This window comes from Danio aesculapii, chromosome 7 (genome assembly GCF_903798145.1).
Source record: "Danio aesculapii chromosome 7, fDanAes4.1, whole genome shotgun sequence".
Taxonomy (NCBI): Eukaryota; Metazoa; Chordata; class Actinopteri; order Cypriniformes; family Danionidae; genus Danio; species Danio aesculapii.
Window position 1 is genome coordinate 49,478,494 of NC_079441.1, and position 19,647 is coordinate 49,498,140.

Genomic DNA, 19,647 nt, shown 5'->3' on the forward strand with positions numbered 1-19,647 from the left:
TATTCTACTTTGTCTGTATTGTCATGCAAAGACTTGTTTGTAGAGTAAGTAGTTTGACTGTTTTCTGCCGTTTATTATTCCTAGTCATTTCTCCCATAGGCAGCTGAATCGGAAGTTCTAAAACAATCGCAAAAACGCACGCACTTCCGCATTGAAGAATAAGGCCAATACACTGGACTACAAACCAACAGGAACTGAGAAAGCTGCTACAACAAGTTTGAGAAAATACTGAAGTTCAAGTTTTGCATGAACATTGAGGCTGTCCTTGAGGCAAAGGCTGGCCCAGCAAATTATTGATAGTTATCATGACGATTTTGTTCCGTTTAACTGTGAAGTACTGAGAAATTGCCATAATTTTATTACCATTTTTCTAAACTACAGCAAATAAACTGATGACGTTAAAGACATGGAAGGTTGTTACAGTCCCTGTCTTGTCCTAGTGTTTGTTTTGCCCTTGTGTTTTTTCATTCCAGCCACTCCCCGTCAGTTTAGCTTTCCCCACTTTCCTTAGTTACAATTTGCCTTGGATGTTTATTGTCTGTACCATGTTGCTATCCAATTTACTCACTATGCCTTTGTCTGATTCACTGTTATATATGCTTATTATATATTTTAGCTTGCTTTTTCTTGTTTCCTTTGGTTTTGAAGCACTCAAAAATTGACGTTTGCTGTTTGTAAAACTACTTCAATTCAATTCAATTCAATTCACCTTTATTTGTATAGCGCTACCTGTATAAAATGAGCTAAAACAACACAATACTTGAGGTTGTTTTTGGGACTACCTATTTGTTTTATGTTCAATCCACTTACATTCATAAAAGCTTAAAAAAGTTACCTTAATTCCTGAATTAAAGCAATTGTGTGGAACCCAGCATTTTTTACAGTGAGGGTTTAAAGAAACTAATTGTTTGGCTGCATTCGGACATTGCTCGCTACATCCATCAACCTGCTACACGCCAGATGTACAATATATTAATACATTTCTAAACACAACAGTTTTTTCAAAACGTTGATTATTAATATATTTTAGGGGCAGAGGGCCCTGAGTAGGGGCAGAGTTTTATTGTCAGCTCCTCCTCTCATTTTTTACTCGCAGCAAACTCATGGCTGGAGGGGCGTGGCCATGCATGTTTCACCAATTCATCGAACAGACATCATCAGAGAAGGACTGCCATTACAGAGAGGAAGCAAGTAGTTAAGATTTTGATTAAAAATGACTTCTTTATTTGTGCTCTGGGACTAAGTTCATTAGCATTTGGTGTCATTTTATAAATTATCTTCAATACCATTTATAAATGCATAGGGACAACTTGATACAACTATGTTTTCTCTGGAATTTGAGGGAATAGTGTCCCTTTCGTTTATTTCTCTTTTTATTTATGTCATGTTATAGTAAATATGCTATAATGTCATCATGTAAATAAAATATTTATTTCATTCACTCATTTTCCTTCGGCTTAGTCCCTTATTTATTAGAGGTCGCCATAGCAGAATGAACCGCCTACTATTCTGGCATATGTTTTACACAGCGCATGCCCTTCCAACTGCAACCCAGTACTGGGAAACATCCATACGCACTCATTCACACACACATACACTATGGCCAATTTAGTTTATTCAGTTCACCTATAGCGCATGTCTTTGGACTGTGAGGAAACCAGAGCACCCAGAGTAAAACAACACCAGCATGAGGAGAACATGAAAACTCCACTAACACAGAAATGCCAACTGGCCCAGTCAGGACTCGAACCAGTGACCTTCTTGCTGTGCTAACCACTAAGCCACCATGATGCCCCTAAAATATTTTAAAGGCAAATAAAATTGTGCTTGCAAAAAAACGTAATTTTAGATTTCACGTGGACATTAACAACATAATTAAAGCTTTATGCTAAGCAAATGCTTTTTTCAAACCTGTTACAGCAAAGTCCTGTCCATTCAGCATGCGTGTGACCTCCTCCAGGCCTGTCCACCCATCTCTCTCCAGCACCTGCGGGAGCACAGGCCACAAGCAAACACTGTAAAATGCTGATCGGCAGCTTGATAACAGCTATTAACAGCTAAAGTGTTACCTGTTCAATCAGTTTGCAGCTCAGGGGAATGTAAGCACCGCTGAAAATATAAGCCATGTCTCGTGGAACGCGAAGGTCATATTCCTCACCAGACTTTGGCACCTGTATGTGTAGATTAGATGACTATGATGTAAATTATCGATCATAATTTTAAAATATGATTTTTGGTGATTTAGTAATATGATTTAGTAATTAATAAACTGTACATTTGAACTAACCAGAGCCAGTCTTTTACTCAGAGCTCGGAAATTGCTCTTCTTAGCCAGCGAAGAGAAGGCATCCGTCAGCTTCCCTAAACAGAAAACATCACTAAGTCTCCAGTGTGTGAATGTGCACATAATGATCAATTTCATAAATAATAGAACAAGAAAAAGATTAATAAAAGCCCTGTTTTCACTTGTCTAGGGTGACCACTGATGTTTGGATTTCATCAAGACCCTTCTCTCTTATTTTGTCATGCTTTGCACCACTTTCATGGGAGTGTTCATTGCAACACCTTAAGCAAAACTAACATGTTACATTGCTTAGGCCAACACAGAATCTACACCGACAGATTTCATCAAAAAACAAATCTCAGATTTGTTTCCTTATGAAAAAAAGTGTGTGTATTTATGTGTATATTTATTTATACAAACTTTTTTTGTATTTATTGCAGTTACATTATTACCAAAACACAAATGTTTGGAGCATTTTTGTACAATATAATTTGAAAAGGAATATTTTTTGTTTTCAGTAGATGTGCTTAGCTTAGGTTCAAATCGTAAACCTTAAAATAAGCATAACCCACCACCTTACCGTGGTGGAGGGTTTTGAGTGCCTGAGTGATCCTAAGAGCTATGTTGTCGGTGGCTAATGCCTCTGGTAGGGTCTCACAAGGCAAACAGGTCTTAGGTCACAGATCAGTCTAAGTGCGATTCAAAAACCCTTATGAGTACAATGACATTAAGGACTGTGACGTCGCCCGGTATGGTGCAGCCAGGGCCCCACCCTGGAGCCAGGCCTGGGGTTGGGGCTCGTATGCGAGTGGTGGCTGGGTTTTTTTCCCACGGAACCCGGCCAGCTTAACCCGAAGGAGCTATGTGGGACCATCATCCCGCAGGCCCACCACCTGCAGGGGGAGCTGTAAGGGGCCGGTGCATTGTGGAACAGGTGGTCGTCGAAGGTTAGGACCACGACAACCCAATCGTCAGGCACAGAAACTGGCTCTTGGGACGTGGAATGTCACCTCACAGGGAGGGAAGGAGCCCGAGCTTGTGCGGGAGGTGGAACGGTACCGACTAAAGATAGTTGGGCTCACCTCCATGCACAGATGGGGCTCTAGAACTCAACTTCTTGAGAAGGGCTGGACTTTCTTCTACTCTGGAGTTGCTCACGGTGAGAGGCGGCGGGCTGGTGTGGGCTTGCTTATAGCTTCCCAACTTAGCCGCCATATGTGGGAGTTTTCCCCAGTGAACGAGAGGGTCGCCTCCCTGCGCCTTCGGGTCAGGGATAGGTCTCCCACTGTGGTTTGTGCCTACGGGCCAAACACCAGTGCAGAGTACCCGGCCTTCTTGGGGTCCTTGGGAGTGGTGCTGGAAGGTGCCCAGACTGAGGACTCTATTGTTCTACTGTGGGACTTCAATGCCCACGTGGGTAATGACAGTCATACCTGGAGAGGCGTGATTGGGAGGAACGGCCTCCGTGATCTGAACCCAAGTGGTGTTTTGTTATTGGACTTCTGTGCTAATCACAGTTTGTCCATAACGAACACCATGTTCAAGCATAAGGGTGTCCACTGGTGCACATGGCACCAGGACAACCAAGGGCGGAGGTCAATGATTGACTTTGTGGTTGTATCATCTGATCTCTGACCGTATGTCTTGGACACTCGGGTAAGGAGAGGGGCAGAGTTGTCAACTGATCACCACCTGGTGGTGAGTTAGACCGCTGGCAGGGGGGAAAGCTGGACAGACCTGGTAAGCCCAAGCATATTGTGGGGGTCCTCTGGGAAAGTCTTGCTGAACCTCAAGTCAGAGGGATTTTCAACTCTCACCTCCGGAAAAGCTTTGACCAGATCTCAAGGGAGGCTGGAAACATGGAGACTGAGTAGTCCATGTTCTCCGACACCATTGTTAACGTGGCCGTGAGCAGCTGTGACCGTAAGGTCTGTGGTGCCTGTCGGGTCGGCAATCCACGAACCTGGTGGGGGACACCAGAAGTAAAGGATGCCGACAAGCTGAAAAAGGAGTCCTACAGGGCTTGGACGGCTTGCAGGACTCCAGAGACAGCTGATGGGTTTCGACGGGCCAAGCGTCCTGCAGCCCGGGCGGTTGCGGAAGCAAAAACTCGGACCTGGGAAGAGTTCGGGGTGACTATGGAGGAAGACTAACAGTCAGCCCCAAAGAGATTCTGGCGACTGTCCCGCGCCTCAGGAGAGGAAAGCAGCTCCACATCGACACTGTTTACAGCGGAAGTGGGGAGTTGTTGACCTTGACTGGGGATGTGGTCGGGCGGTGGAAGGAATACTTTGAGGATCTCCTTAACCCCACCGACATGTCTTTCATTGAGGAAGCAGAGACTGGGGATGCAGAGGTGGACTCACCCATCACCCAAGCTGAGGTCACTGGAGTAGTTTGCAAGCTCCGAAGTGGCAAAGCAGCAGGGGTGGATGAGATTCACAATCTTAGGTCTCTGGATGTTGAGGGCTGTCATGGCTGACAGGTCTTTACAACATCGCATTGAGGTCTGGACTAGGCAACTGGGGTTGTGGTTACCATTTTTAAGAAGGGGGACCCGAGGGTGTGCTCCAACTAGGGAGATCACACTCCTCAGCCTCCCGGGGAAAGTCTATGCCAGGGTACTGGAGAGGAGGATCTGGCCAATGGTTGAACCTAGGATCCAGGAGGTACAATGCAGTTTTCGTCCGGGCCGTGGTACACTGGACCAGCTCTATACCCTCACCAGGGTGCTCGAGGGTTCATGGGAGTATGCCCAACCAGTCCACATGTGTTTTGTGTACTTGTGTCCCACGTGGCATTCTGTGGAGGGTGCTTGGGGAGTATGGGGTCAGAGGCGATCTGTTGAGTCTGGTTCGCATTGCCGGCAATAAGTCAGACTTGTTTCCAGTGCACGTTGGACTCCGGCAGGGCTGCCCCTTGTTATCAATTCTATTCATAATTTTTATGGACAGAATTTCAAGGCGCAGCCTTGGGCTGGAGGGGTTCCGGTTCAGGGACCACAGGATTTTATCTCTGTTATTCGCAGAAGATGTTGTTCTGTTGAACATGGACCTTCAGCATGCACTGGGGTGTGACGCGGCTTGGATGAGAATCAGCACCTTCAAGAACGAGGCCATGGTGCTCCACTGGAAAGAAGGTGGTTTGCCATCTCCAGGTTGGAGGAAAGTCCTTATCTCAGGTGGAGGAGTTCAAGTACCTCTGGGTTTTGGAACGTGAGATTGATAGGCTGATTGGTGCAGCAGCAGCAGTAATCCGGTCGATGTACCGGTCTGTTGTGGTGAAGAAGGAGCCGAGCCGAAAGGCAAAGCTCTCGATTTACCGGTCAATCTCTGTTCCTACTCTCACCTATGGTCATGAGCTTTGGGTCATGACCGAAAGGACAAGATCTCCAATACAAGCGGCCGAAATAAATTTTCCTTCGAAGGGTGGCACGGCGCACTCTTATGGATAGGGTGAGGAGCTCTGACACCCAGGAGGAGCTCGGAGTAGAGCCGCTGCTCCTCCACATCGAGAGAAGTCAGTTGAGGTGGCTCGGGCATCTGTTTCGGATGCCTCCAGGACGCCTACCTAGGGAGGTGTTACCGGCATGTCCCACCGGGAGGAGGCCTCAGGGAAGACCCAGGACACGTTTGAGGGACTATGTCTCTCGGCTGGCCTGGGAACGCCTCGGGATCCCCGGAGGAGCTGGAGAAAGTGTCTGGGGTTCTCACCTAAGACTGCTGCCACCAAGACCCGGCCCCGGAAAAGTGGCAGAAAATGAATGAATGAATGAATGTTTCTGTCAATGTTTTCGAACTATAATATTTGATATTTACACAAGTGGAGGTTTCACATCTGTCACATCTATAACGGAAAACTGTCACATCCATAACGAAGCTTTTCCTTCATAAATGGAAAAATGTCAAATAAAATAAAAATAAATCACGTTTGTTCTATAGAGAGCTGACTCTTATACTTTTGATTATTATTATTTCTTTTGGGTTGCGTGGTTTAATTCACAGAATTTCTACAAAGTATGTTGTATACTGTAAACTTGCAGACTTTTTTATGAATAAATCACTCATCCCCTGCCAAAAAAAGTGAGAAAATTCTGTCTGAATGAATGATGAATTTCAACTACCTCTAGAGATGGTCTAGAGCAGGGTTTCCCAAACTTCTCAGCCTGTGACCCCCAAAATAACAATGCCAGTGACTCGCTCCTACCAATATCCTCTGAGGTAGCTATAAATATAGAAACCTTGCATACAACGGCGCACACACACCAATAGACCCAAGTCTATTCTTCATTTATTTTATTTTTTATGAATGTGAGGGGTGTAAATGTGCCAGAAAGTTTAACCTGGTGCCATAAAATCAATCTGCTGCATCTGATGCTATTGCTGTGTCTTGAAGATTATGTAATCACCCCAAGGGTTTCAATCAAATAGACAAAGATCATTTGAAAGACTGTAACTATAAATTGATATTTTTATCTTCAGTAGGTTATAGATAAAATATGGTAATTCTTTTGGTTTAATAAAATTAATTAGATTTTTGGAAATCACCATGTGACCCCCCTTCATTTTCCCATGACCCTTCAGGGGGTTCAGATCTCCACTTTGGGAACCACTGGTCTACAGTGGCCAAGCTCAAACATTTACACCTGTATTTTGTGTTTTCCACTTGTGATCATATAGACAGAAACACATTGTAATGGAATAGTTTACCCAAAAGTGAAAATTCTGCCAACATTTACTCACCCAGTTTTTACTCACCCAGTTTCCAACGTTATTCAACATATCTTATTCTATGTTCAAGAGAACAAGAATCAAAACCCAAACTGATTTAAGTCGAAGGCGAGTTAATGTTGACCGACTTTGATTCAACTCTCCCTTTCATAGCAGGTGTAAAAACAGAAAAACAGAGTAATTAAACTGGTCAACATTCTCACCTGCAGTCTTATCGTTGACAAGTTTCCCTACTTTACTCTCCATGACTGTCAGTGTTTCTCCAGTTTGCTGTTCTTCCAACAGTCCCAGCTGCCTCAGGTTTGCAAACGTCAGCAGGTGCTCTATACCATAACTCTGAACAAGATAGACAACATACGGCATTACTGAGGATATAGAGCCTGATGTAATAAACAAATATATGAGGCTAAAATCCCACAATAATGACCAATACCATCTGCCAAGAACAGTGCAAAAAAATTTACATAATATGCCTTGGTGATTTATATGAGTAATTTCAGCCATGAAACTCTGTGCACACAGGTTTATAGGTTCACCTAATCTTTTCCTACATGGCACAGGATCAGGATTTTCCTACATGGCACAGTAATCTTTTAACTACATGGCACAGGAGATTTGGTTGCTGTCACCTCAGCAGCCAATGAGCTTGCTCCTCATCAGTTTAAATGCTCCACGTAATTTTACGCTGTCAAGCTGTGGAGCAATTTCGGAGACCCACCCCAGCTCTACCTGTGTTTAGATCTGCTACGGGGTTACATATGAAGAGTTCAGATGCAAAAACCTCTAAGTGCATCTGAAATTTTCTTTTAAAATGAGCATTTTTCCGAGACTCCTATATTTATGTTCACTAATTTCACATTAAAGGCAATGAAAATAACATATTATAATTGACAAAAAAGGAAATTACTCAACATTTTCATAGTAGCCTGAGAAAATGCTAATTTTAGAAGAAAATGTCAGATGGCACTTAGAGGTTTTTGCATCTGAACTCTTCATATATATTATGTTTGTAGCAGTGTGTTATATTCTCAGACTGCATTCTGTCATTATTTATCATGCTTTAATTGTTCCAAACATTTTTTTTTACTTTTTTGATTGGTTCCTACTATGGAAGTCAGTTGCTGTTTTTTATCCTACAATCTTTAGAATATCTTGTTTTGTGTTTAGCAGAAGAAATAAATTCATAAAAGCTTGATTTAATGGTGAGAAATGTAGATTTTTGGGTGAACTATCCCTTTTAGAAAAATAATTAATAATGCAAATTCATGAAGAGTAATGTAAATAAATTCATAAGTGTACATTTTAAAATGACAACATACCTGAAGGTACTGAGCTTTTAGAGATCGATAGTCTTTGGACAGAAGGCCTGTCGGAGGAATAAATAGAATAATTTAACACAAGTTTCTGACATAAATCCAAATCATGGTTTTTGTATAAATGCGTTAACCAGACTCACCATTTTCTGTGATAGACAACAGACAAAGGAGTCTCAGGCTGTCAATCATCGACACCTGATAGACAGAGGTTCCGCAAGCATAACTATTATTGTAGCATAATTATACTAGAGTTTAGTTTTAATTTCTCATACCTGTCTGTTGATATGTTCTTCAATGTAAGCGATACATTCCCGGATCTCAAAGCCTTCAAGTAATGCTAACAGATGAACAAAGGGGAGGAAATATAGATAAATTGGTGTTAAAAGTTATGGGGTTGTGCTGTGTAGAATGATCTTATATCAATTGAAAAATCTTACAATGTTCAGTTTTCAACAACTCCTGGAAATCTTGCTTTGTTTTCTTCTTCATTATGGATTCGCTTGCACCAATATCTGTAGCGGGAGAAAAAAAAAATAATTTCAGGATTATTAATCATATTTAAAGGTCTCATGAAATAAAAAATAAAAATATTATCAATATGTTCGCTTTAAGGATATGTGTGTGCTCCAAAACAGTGACAAGATTTGTGTTTAGAAGATATAAATTTATAGATATAAGATATAAATCATACTTCATTTCTCATTAAAGCTTCTGACCAATCAAATGCTCTCTAGTATCTGACATGCCCCACCCCCTTCAAGACATTTCTCATTTGCTTTTAATTTGATGCGCTTTGCTTTTTAATTTGATGCTCCTCTCTTCATGTTTAAGTTGAATTGCATTAAACATCAAATAAAAAATGCACATTTGAAAGCACAGGACCCTTAACATATAAATCACAAATTATCTTACAGTCATTTTAACTATTTTAATGCATCCTTAAGAAATCTTTAATAGTAGTGTATTCAAAACCTACGAAGACTAAGAAGACGATGTTCCTGTTTCAGTCCTTTTAGTTCATCAGCAACGAATGCCTTCATCTGCTGGATGTCCATCCCACGCCGTTTCTGTTGACATTTTACACATTTGTTTAAATTGTCACAATAATAATATGCTAAAATGTTTTTACGGTATTGAGCATTATAAAAAAACACACGCCATCTCTAGCAGACACTTACATCATATGCTGTCTGAAGATTTTTGGCCTTCTGACTTAAAAAGCCAAACACATTGGAAAAATGTTCATTCCTTATTTCATTGAACACCTGATGAGTTAAAACAAAGCACGGTTTTGTAACATAGCTGCTTCTAATCACGGTGAACTAATGGTAAACATGGTGGCATCTGAGTGACTCTTACTTTATCTTGAGAGTTAAGCATCACTTTGATACTCTTGTCAGAGGAAGTGACGTCAGGGCCAAACTCCACACTGCCTATTGGCAACATTAACAGAAATCACATGACAAGAGATCAACTTGAAGATTTCAGAATGTTTTAGTTAAGCATGTTGTGAATGGATTCTGATTACTTACTACATTTTATTCTGAAAATGTCATCCACCAATCCCTCGTAAACCACTTGAGAGCAGAGAGGAGTAACAAAATCCACATCTAAAAGAGCAAAATGCAGAGATCTGGATATAAGTTGCCATTACACATATAATACAATTATACAAACTGTAATTGGGTCAAAAAAATAATCATTTCTGCACCATAATGTGTCCTGTTTAACTTAAGTTTTTCTGAGCAAATGAATAATGATTACTATACAGTTTTACCAAGATTTACAAAAGACGCCCAGTAGAAATTAATATTGTGTAAGAATAGTTTCTATATCAAACGATCTTGTCTTTATATTCTCATAAAAATGATTTGATGTCAAAATAAAAGACTACTTAATGATCACAGTATGGGCTAGAGCTGGGCAGTATAACTATATATTCAATTCAATTCAATTCATCTTTATTTCTATAGCGCTTTTACAATGTAGATTGTGTCAAAGCAGCTTAACATACAAGTGCTAGTAAATGTAAACTGTGTCAGTCCAGTTTTCAGAGAAGAAGTTCAATTTAGTTCAGTTCAGTGTGGTTTGATTTTCACTGCTGAAAGTCCAAACACTGAAGAGCAAATCCATCGATGCACAGCTCCATAAATCCCAAACCAAGCAAGTCAGTGGTGACAATAGAAACCAGGTTCTGTTACCATATATATATACTGTTACCACAGAATACAATGTGTACTGTAAAAAATATTTCATTCCATGTTTACCATGAAAAGGGAATCACGGTGGCTCAGTGGTTAGCACTGCCGCCTCATAGCAAGAAGGTCACTGGTTCGAGCCTCGGCTGAGTCAGTTGGTGTTTCTTTGAAGAGTTTGCATGTTCTTCCCGTGTTCACATGGGCTTCCTCTGGGTGTTCTGGTTCACCCCACAGTCCAAAGACATACGATGTAGGTGAATTGGGTAAGCTAAATTGTCCGTAGTGTATGAATGTGAATGAGTGTGTATGGATGTTCCCAGTAATGGGTTGCAGGTGGCAGGGCATCCGCTGCATAAACCATATGCTGGATAAATTGGTGGTTCATTTTGCTGTGGCGACCCCTGATTAATAAAGGGACTAAGCCGAAAAAAAGACGAATAAATAAACAGAGGATGAGATGTAAATAGGTGGGCATGCATGTGTGATAGATAGATGCAGCATGTGTGAGGCTGAGAAAGACGCTCCATGGGAGACTGGCAGTGTTGTCAATTGCTTTATATTTTTCAACAAGAAGTATAATATAATAATTGTAATTGTTTATATTTTGTATTTTTGAAGGGAAAACTGATATTTCCTTAAATTGTTTACATTTTTTCTCGTTACTCTGCATATATTTCATATCGGTGAGAAGATGTTTCTTGAGAAATGTTTATATTAATAGTTTCTGTCCACAATAAACTGAAATGTGACATACAGTGGGATTTGTTGTTCATCTAAAGTCATATTTTGTTCAATTTGCTCATTTTTTATATAAAGCCCTTTTGTATATTTTCTGGAATAACTACCTTTATAAAAAACGATATTGTGAAAGATATGCTTGCAGTGAAATAAACTCTCTCATACCGTGAAATAGCCCATAAATACCAACTGATTATTTAAATGTTTACTCTTTGCCACTCTCATAAATTCGGACAAATATTATTTGTCAACACTTAACTTTAATCATATAAAGTGTACTAACAATTAGCATGATTAATTTTTTATATATTTTTGTCATATTTTGTCACGCAGAGTGATGATGATATAATATTTTGACTTTTGTATATGAAAATAGGGTTATTAACATTAAATTAGACACTTTCCTTTATTATGGTTTCTGCATATATATTACTTAATTTTGTTTACTGGAATGAGCACACCAAATTGGAACACTACACCTTTGACACATTGACATTAAAAAACTATTTTCCAAAAGTGTGAAAAATGCAAATGCAATTAATTTTAAATGACTGACCTCTGTCAATAAGAAATACTTTGGCAAATTCAGGTTGTCTTGTTCTCTGTTCCCCCTCTTCCATTAGTTCCCTCCAGGATTCATACACCATCTACATAAAGAGACATACGGCATGTAAATCTGCATTTCATCCACTGAAATCTGTACTAAAAAGTTTTGCTACTAATCCTCACCTTGGCACATCTTCCAATCCCATAAACCTTTGAGAAGGAACCATAGACAGACTGTAAAAGATGTAAAGCACCCCCTCCAGTGGTCACCCAGCGCTGGTCTCCCTCCTTATAAATAACAATGTTATTATTCACACACAGTATGAAGCCCAAATGCTAAATACAATACTATAGTTAGTTATAGCAGAATAAGTTATTATTCATGTATTTTCTCTTCAGCAAAAAAGCAAAGATTTAAGCAAAGAAGTCCAAACTAGGACCCGCAGGCCAAAGTTGGCTCATGGCAACCTTTGATTTGGCCCACCATTCCATCTAAGAAGAGAAGGAGAATGATGGGGAGTATTGGGGGAATGCCTTTATAAGAGATCTTGATTTTGAATTTAACGTAACCTTTTTTGTTTGTTTTATTGTTGAGTTGAGCTACAAAAAAGTTAACTGAAATTAAATGTTTCAATTAAATGTTGTAAATTAATCAGATTTTAAAAGAAAAAGAAAAAAGGAAATATTGTCTCTAAACAGATATAGGATAACGCACAAAACATCATGAGCAAATCAATGCAAAAGCTAGACTTGTGTATTAGGCATAGAACTCTATTCTATAATAAATGTGATTTTATTTAGTTTTAACTTTAATGCATTCATTATATCTATATTATTATTTATTATACTGCATTAGTTCACATAAAGCAATGTTTTCTTTTTTTATATAAGGAAAATAAATTACTCATGGCAACTTTAATGCAATTCAGTTTGCTATATTAACTTATGGCGCACAGCCCTTAGTGAGATTTGGATTTTGGACCTTCATAAGAAAACGTTTGGGCACCCCTGCATTAAAGGGATAGCTCACTCAAAAATGATAATAACCTCATCATTCTCCCTCATGTGCACCTTTTGTAATGCTGCTTTGGAACAATAATTATTGTAAAACGTGCTATACAAATAAACTTGAATTGAATTTAATGTGTTGTTTTATACATTTACAAGTATCTTTTTTCTATTGAACACAAAATTAAGATATTTTGAAGAATGCTGGTCCATAATAGGAAAGTACTATGGAGGTCAATGGGTGCCAGCAGTCAGCATTATTTAAAATATCTTCTTTTGTGTTCAACAGAATAAAGAAACTCAAATAAGTTTTAAACAAGCGATGACATCTTATTTATTTTGGGGTGAACTATCTCTATAAGTTCATAGCATGACAATTAAAAAATAAAAAGTAGAATTTTTATGAATAGTAACAAATTGTAATTCAAAAAAAGTGTTATTGTTTAGCACACATGGCATCAAGAACATCATTACCAGAAAGTTATCTCTGAAGAACTCTGGCAGCTCTAAGCTGAGGATATCATCATCCAGAGGAAGAATGTAGAAATTCCATTCATCGGTTGTAACATCTAAGAGAGAGTGTCATAGTTAATGTCTGTCTAATGTAGCTAAAAAACAAAGCTTGAAACACTAAGCATATTTAACTCGCCTCCATGGACTCCCTGTTCCTCCAGAACAGTCTCACAGGCATAAAACTGTAAAGAAGTTCATAACCTTCCAGTCAGAAATCAAAATAAATATGTAGCACATTTAAACATGATTGCCAGAGTACTATTTACCTTTTGTGGGGTAAAGATGATCTTATATCTTCTGAATCGTCCAGCTACCTTGTCTGAATTAACTAAATCTGGAAAGGTATTTAAGACAAATTATCAAACTATACTTCCTAATGCTTTTTTTAAATCATGCAATACATACAGTTAAAGGCAAAAATATTAGTCCTCCTGTGAATTTTTCATTATTATTCAAATATTTTTCAATACATTTTTTAAACAAAACAATACCGAATTCCCAATAAATAATTTATTTTGTCTCCGCCATGATAACAGTAAATACTTTTTTTTTGTTGTTTTTTTGCAAGATACTATTATTCAGCTTAAAGTCCCATTTAAAGGTTTAATTAGGTTAACTAGGCAAGTTATGTTAATTAGGAAAATCACTGGACAACAGTGGTTTATTCTGTAACCAATTTTTATTTTAAAATTACTTCTTATTAGTCCTAAAATAATTAAAACAGCTTTTATTCCAGCCAAACACAAAAATTATTCTCCCGAATGAAATAAATCATATAGTAAAAACTGTAAAAATGTCCTTCCCTCCATTAACCATCATTTGGAAAATTCATTCATTCATTCATTTTCCTTTGGTTTCGTCCCTTTATTAATCAGGGGTGGCCACAGCGGAATGAAACTTATCCAGCATTTTACACAGCGGATGCCCTTCCAGCTGCAGCCCAGTACTGGGAAACACCCATACACTCTTCCATCCACACATACACACTACAGCCAGTTTAATTTACTCATTTCCCCTATAGGACATGTGTTTGGACAGTGGGGGAAACCGGAGCACCCAGAGTAAACACACGAAAATACAGGGAGAACATGCTAATGCCACACAGAAATGCCACCTGGCCCGGCCGGGAGTCGAACCAGCAACCTACTTGCTGTGAGGCGACAGTGCTAAACACTGAGCCACCGTGCCGCCCACATTTGAAAAATATTTAATTTAAAAAAGCAAAAACATTCGCCATGTAACTCCAAACAGTACCAACCTGAAATCCACTTCACAGTTTGTATTCTAGGACGTATGAGGAAGCACAGCCTGCACACAAGAAAGAATATAAATATTTTAAAGAAGAACCCATGAACAATCAAAACCAGTTTCCCATAAGAAACATTTGAATTTACTTACTGGTCTGAACTGCTGACGATTGGCTTAAGCTCAACTTTGTATAGTTTGTCGACTTCATGTTGCTACGAGGCAAAATCAGATTTACACGTTAAATAATTAGTGTGTGTGTGTGTGTGTGTGTGTGTGTGTGTGTGTGTGTGTGTGTGTGTGTGTGTGTATTGTTCCTTTCTGCAAAATTATATAAACAGCAAATCATTTTCAAAACCTTGTTACACACCTTCAGGATGGTGACATTTGCTATTCGATCAAGAGGGCTCATCAAATCTGCATCAATAAATAAATCCTTCTTCCCTGGCAACTGTAAAAATAACAACAAAAATACATGTTGGCACTTAAAAACGACAATACACAATAAAAGCACATTTTGGTCACCTGTTCCAGCAGAAAGATAAGCTGGTCTCTTGCCAGTCTTTTGAGCAAAGAGAAGTCGGGCAGCTCAGGAGCATCTCTCCTCTCTGTCTGTGCCATATGGACAGATCCTGACAGCTGGACAAACAAGTGAAACATTAGTGTTACAGCATTACTGCCCCTCCTATCTGTGGAAGTTGCATGTACTGAATGCTGAAAGTATACAGCTCCTGTCACAATTCTGTTAATGTCACTATAAGGCTGGTTTTCATACAGCAGCTCATGTTAGTATTTTATTTACAGTGTTTATCAGCAAACAGGAACGTCAAATCCCAACCTAATTCAGCCACGATAATAACAGTAATATAGTCATGCAAATTCATTGATTATTTTATAATAAAAATACAGTAATTTCGTATAATACCTCGAACACCTTTTCCGGAAGTGGGTTTGCTATGTGACGACTGACTCAGTGAAAGTCTGAATCATTTCCGAAAATCGGTTCTTTCGAACAGGAAAGTCAATTCAGTGATTCTTTTCAGCAAACCACGCCTTGACAGGTCTCATTATCATATGCAATCATTTGTTTTTTTTACTAGCACCAGATTCTTTGTTGTTGTTTGTTTGTTTGTTTGTTTGCTGTTTTATGGTGTATTTATTTGTTTATTTGTTTGTATCAAGAATTTTTGTGATTGCTTACGTAATTGTTGACATCAACAATTTATGTTTTAACTCGTGGAAATGTAATCTTGGTATCAGAAATAATTAAAAATCGTTCAAAGTAATAAAATATTGAAATAAATAAATAATAATAATGTGCAAAAAATCTTCAAAGAATCTGTTTTATAAACCAGAGAACTGACTCGTTGAAAAGATCCGACTCAAAAGAACAACTTCCCACGAATCAAAATATCACTACACTAGTTTCCGTACGGACATCTTAGTCTGGCGGACTCAAAACATCAGATTTCCATAATCAAATTTTAGATATGGTCAAAAATAGCTTTTTAATTCATAAGTGACATATATTCTGTAAAAACTCTTGTGAAATATAATCATAAAGCATTATACGCTATTATAGACACAATCTATATCAACCACTTCTAGTTTTAGGTACGTTAAGCATGAATTGTTCGTCGACTGCAGTGCTGCTAGAAACGGTTAATTTCGCCGCGGAGAAACATCGTAATCAACGCCGGAAGGATCCTGAAGGCACACCATATATCAATCATCCGATTGGTAATGTACAAAGCAGTTCACAATTCCTATATATTTTGACAGACGTCAGAATATAAAGGTGTTTTCCATTTCTTTACAGGGGTGGCGAGGATTTTAAGTCATGAGGGTGAAATCACAGATATCGAAGTCATACAAGTGAGTCAGAAATGAATTTCTGGCTTCTCTGTAAAGTGTGGTTTGTGTTTCATTAAGAACGTGTTTTATAAAGTTCTAAAGAAATAATAAGGAATTAAAGGGATAGCTGTCACAAAAATAGAAATAATCAAATTCTGTCATCATTTATCCGTCCTCCACTTGTTCCAAACATGTTTGAGTTTCTTTCTTCTGTTAAACACAAAAGAAGATATTTTGAAGAATCCTGGAAACTAATATGAAATACATACTATACTTTTCACAACACACAACAACCTCAAATCATAAGTGTCATCGTCCTTCATCCATCAGCATCATCCTTTTGAGTGTGCCTCACACAGGTGAGTGGAATTGACAAACCACCTGTAGAAAACACACACTTTAACACTTTAACTGATGCTTGCTCAAGTTTTGCACATTTGCACCAGATGCATTCTTACAATAACTCCATATCTTAAAAAAACGTTGTGCATTTAAGAAATGTGTTTACACAACTCACACAACAACCTCAAATCATTATAAATTCTGAGTGTGCCTCACACAGGTGAGTGGACTTGACAACCCCCTGTAGAAACACTCTTCTCTATATATATATAAAAACCCTCCCCATTACTCTAGCACTTGATTCTCTGAGCACTAACAATTCCTTTGTAAAACCAGCACTTCTTGTATGTATTGCCTCTTCTCATTAAATCGCTGGATGCGAGAAACTCGTTATATTTGGACAGGGTGAGTAAGGTTTAGTTTTGGGCTGTGAACTATCCCTTTAATTCATGACGCTTATTACAGAGGCAGAAACAGAATTTTTCAAACACATTTATTTGACTGATCTGTGTGCACCTGTGATGCAGGCAGCACTGCTTCATGACACAGTAGAGGACACCGACACCACCTTTGAAGAGCTGGAGTCCGTGTTTGGAGCAACAGTGGCCAGAATTGTCCAGGAGGTGACCGATGACAAGTCGCTGCCTAAAGCGGAAAGAAAACGTCAGCAAGTGGAGCACGCACCACACTGCAGCCATCAGGCCAAGCTGGTTAAGCTAGCTGACAAGTTGTATAACTTACGAGACCTCAATCGTTGCACTCCCGAAGGTGAAATAATGAGATTACTATCAAAATATTTAGTACCTGTAATTGTTATGCTTGTGTAAGAATGCAGTCTTGCTTTTTGTTAATAGGCTGGTCAGCACAAAGGGTTCAAGAGTACTTTGAATGGGCATCTCAAGTGGTAAAAGGGATTCGTGGCACCAATGCAGCAATTGAAGAGAAACTGCAGCAGCTCTTTTTGGAGAGAGGAGTGAAGTTATGATGACACCGATTACTTGTTGAAATTGTGGTGCTTTTTTTTCTTTGTCATGTAACTGACCGTGAGGCAATGTTTCTCACCTTGTGGACATTACAGCCAGAAATGATCATTCTGATGTTGTTCCAGATGTGTATCACCCTTTCTACTGTGAACACAAGAGAATGGTGTTTCCTTTTGTGTTGATAATGAGGTAATTCAGGTTAAAATAACACCAGGTTGGGTTAATTATCATTTGAATTTTTGAAATTCTGATGCATCTTGAGTTGTTTAATATAAAGATGTTATGTTTTTTAATCAGATAATTGTATTCAATAAGGTTTGTATTATACATGCACTGATTTAAAATGCAACTAAAGTTTATGTTGAAAGGGATTGTGTAGTTGTGTATTTACTATTTCCAAATAGATCATTATGACAAAGTATAAAAACAAAACCTCTCTATCAGGATATGTCTTGGCAACCATCATTCAGTTTTCACGCAGTCTGTGTGAGTCTTCTGAATTCTGAAAATGTAGTTTATTAACAATATTTTTGTATTGACTCGAAGAAGGTTTGAATGACCAATTAGCAAAAAGGTTAAGTTTTAGAAATTGAACGATAATACATTTAAATTCAAATATTGCAAAAAAAAATACAAACTACAACGTTTCAACAAAATTGTATATCTTTTTTTATTTGTTTCGAATTGTGCTATTTTTAAAAAACTTATTTAATATTTCTCTATAACATAAATTTTGGCTACTAATTTCTGAACCATTATTAACTGTTATTTTGTTAGAAAAGCTCCAGATTTGGCTTCAGTACTGACTAATGTACATGCACAAATATAATATTGTATAGCTTCTTATAAAAAATACTAATTTAAATGGGAGATTTGTGGGGGCTGTACTGTGCATCCATAAAGTATTCATGGCGCTTCTCTTTTTTATGTAACAGCCTTATTCCAAAATGGATTAAATAAATTTATTTCCTCAAAATCCTACACACAATACCCCAAATTTATTAAAAATAAAAACCCTGAAGAATCACATGTGCATAAGTATTCACAGCCTTTGCTTAATACTTTGTTGATGCAGCAATTACAGCCTCAAGTCTTTTTGAATATGATGCCACAAGCTTGACACACCTGTCTTTGGGAATTTTTGCCCATTCCTCTTTGCAGTACCTCTCAAGCTCTGTCAGGTTGGATGGAAGCGACAGTGTACAGCCATTTTCAGATCTCTCCAGAGATGTTCAATAGGATTTAGATCTGGGCTCTGGCTGGGCCACTCAAAGACATTCACTGAGTTGTTGTGAAGCCACTCCATTGATATTTTGGCGGTGTGCTTTGGGTCATTGTCCTGCTGGAAGAAGAACTGTCGCGCCAGTCTAAGATCAAAAGCACTCTATAGCAGGTTTTCATTATATTATTTACTGTCATCATGGCAAAGATAAAATAAATCGGTTATTAGAGATGAGTTATTAAAACTACTGTGTTTAGAAATGTGTTGAAAAAAATCTTCTCTCCGTTAAACAGAAATTGGGGGGGAAAAAATAAACGGGCTAATAATTATGACTTCAACTGTATGTGTGTATGTATATATGTATGTATGTGTGTGTGTGTATATATATATAATCTAATTGGTCATTAAAACCATATAAATGTTTCATGAAAGAGAACAAAAACAATCCTCTGTAAGGATTTTTAGCTTGTGCATGAAGAGAACACATTATTATTATTATTATTATTATTATTATTATTATTATTATTATTATTATTATATAAGTAAAATGTGACTTTATAGTTGAACATAATTAGTAAAATGTAATTACTTATAAAATGTATTATTTGGGGGGAAAATCCTTTGTTATTATGCAAGGAAATGACATGAGCAACCGAATCGAAGGTAGG

The 19,647-nt window shown here is 38.3% G+C and overlaps 2 protein-coding genes and 1 long non-coding RNA gene across 3 annotated transcripts in view; 2 read left to right on the forward strand and 1 right to left on the reverse strand.

Moving 5' to 3' along the window:
• The window catches only part of LOC130232265 (uncharacterized), a 10,513-nt gene extending 8,851 nt beyond the window's left edge, over positions 1–1,662 (forward strand). Inside the window, exon 4 of the long non-coding RNA XR_008838099.1 lies at positions 100–1,662. This is a non-coding gene — a long non-coding RNA (uncharacterized LOC130232265). The remainder of the gene's footprint in view (positions 1–99) is intronic.
• Positions 1–15,558, reverse strand: part of vps33b (VPS33B late endosome and lysosome associated) — a 16,871-nt gene extending 1,313 nt beyond the window's left edge. The window contains exons 1-22 of the mRNA XM_056462058.1: positions 15,504–15,558; positions 15,104–15,217; positions 14,949–15,029; positions 14,732–14,793; positions 14,592–14,641; positions 13,600–13,667; positions 13,470–13,515; positions 13,295–13,389; positions 11,996–12,100; positions 11,823–11,913; positions 9,863–9,940; positions 9,690–9,763; positions 9,509–9,595; positions 9,307–9,397; positions 8,768–8,842; positions 8,603–8,667; positions 8,471–8,525; positions 8,334–8,380; positions 7,218–7,350; positions 2,288–2,361; positions 2,070–2,171; positions 1,912–1,987 (exon numbers count right to left, since the gene is read on the reverse strand). Coding sequence (XP_056318033.1) covers positions 1,912–1,987; positions 2,070–2,171; positions 2,288–2,361; positions 7,218–7,350; positions 8,334–8,380; positions 8,471–8,525; positions 8,603–8,667; positions 8,768–8,842; positions 9,307–9,397; positions 9,509–9,595; positions 9,690–9,763; positions 9,863–9,940; positions 11,823–11,913; positions 11,996–12,100; positions 13,295–13,389; positions 13,470–13,515; positions 13,600–13,667; positions 14,592–14,641; positions 14,732–14,793; positions 14,949–15,029; positions 15,104–15,199 — 1,651 coding nt within the window. The 5' untranslated portion in view covers positions 15,200–15,217; positions 15,504–15,558. The remainder of the gene's footprint in view (positions 1–1,911; positions 1,988–2,069; positions 2,172–2,287; positions 2,362–7,217; positions 7,351–8,333; positions 8,381–8,470; positions 8,526–8,602; positions 8,668–8,767; positions 8,843–9,306; positions 9,398–9,508; positions 9,596–9,689; positions 9,764–9,862; positions 9,941–11,822; positions 11,914–11,995; positions 12,101–13,294; positions 13,390–13,469; positions 13,516–13,599; positions 13,668–14,591; positions 14,642–14,731; positions 14,794–14,948; positions 15,030–15,103; positions 15,218–15,503) is intronic.
• A 450-nt stretch (positions 15,559–16,008) lies between these two features.
• On the forward strand, positions 16,009–18,128 carry hddc3 (HD domain containing 3). Its single transcript, XM_056462922.1, has 4 exons — positions 16,009–16,318; positions 16,398–16,453; positions 17,302–17,542; positions 17,629–18,128. Exons 1-4 carry the CDS (start codon positions 16,204–16,206, stop codon positions 17,757–17,759), a joined length of 543 nt encoding a protein of 180 aa, XP_056318897.1. The 5' UTR covers positions 16,009–16,203; the 3' UTR covers positions 17,760–18,128.
• Positions 18,129–19,647: the final 1,519 nt, after the last annotated feature.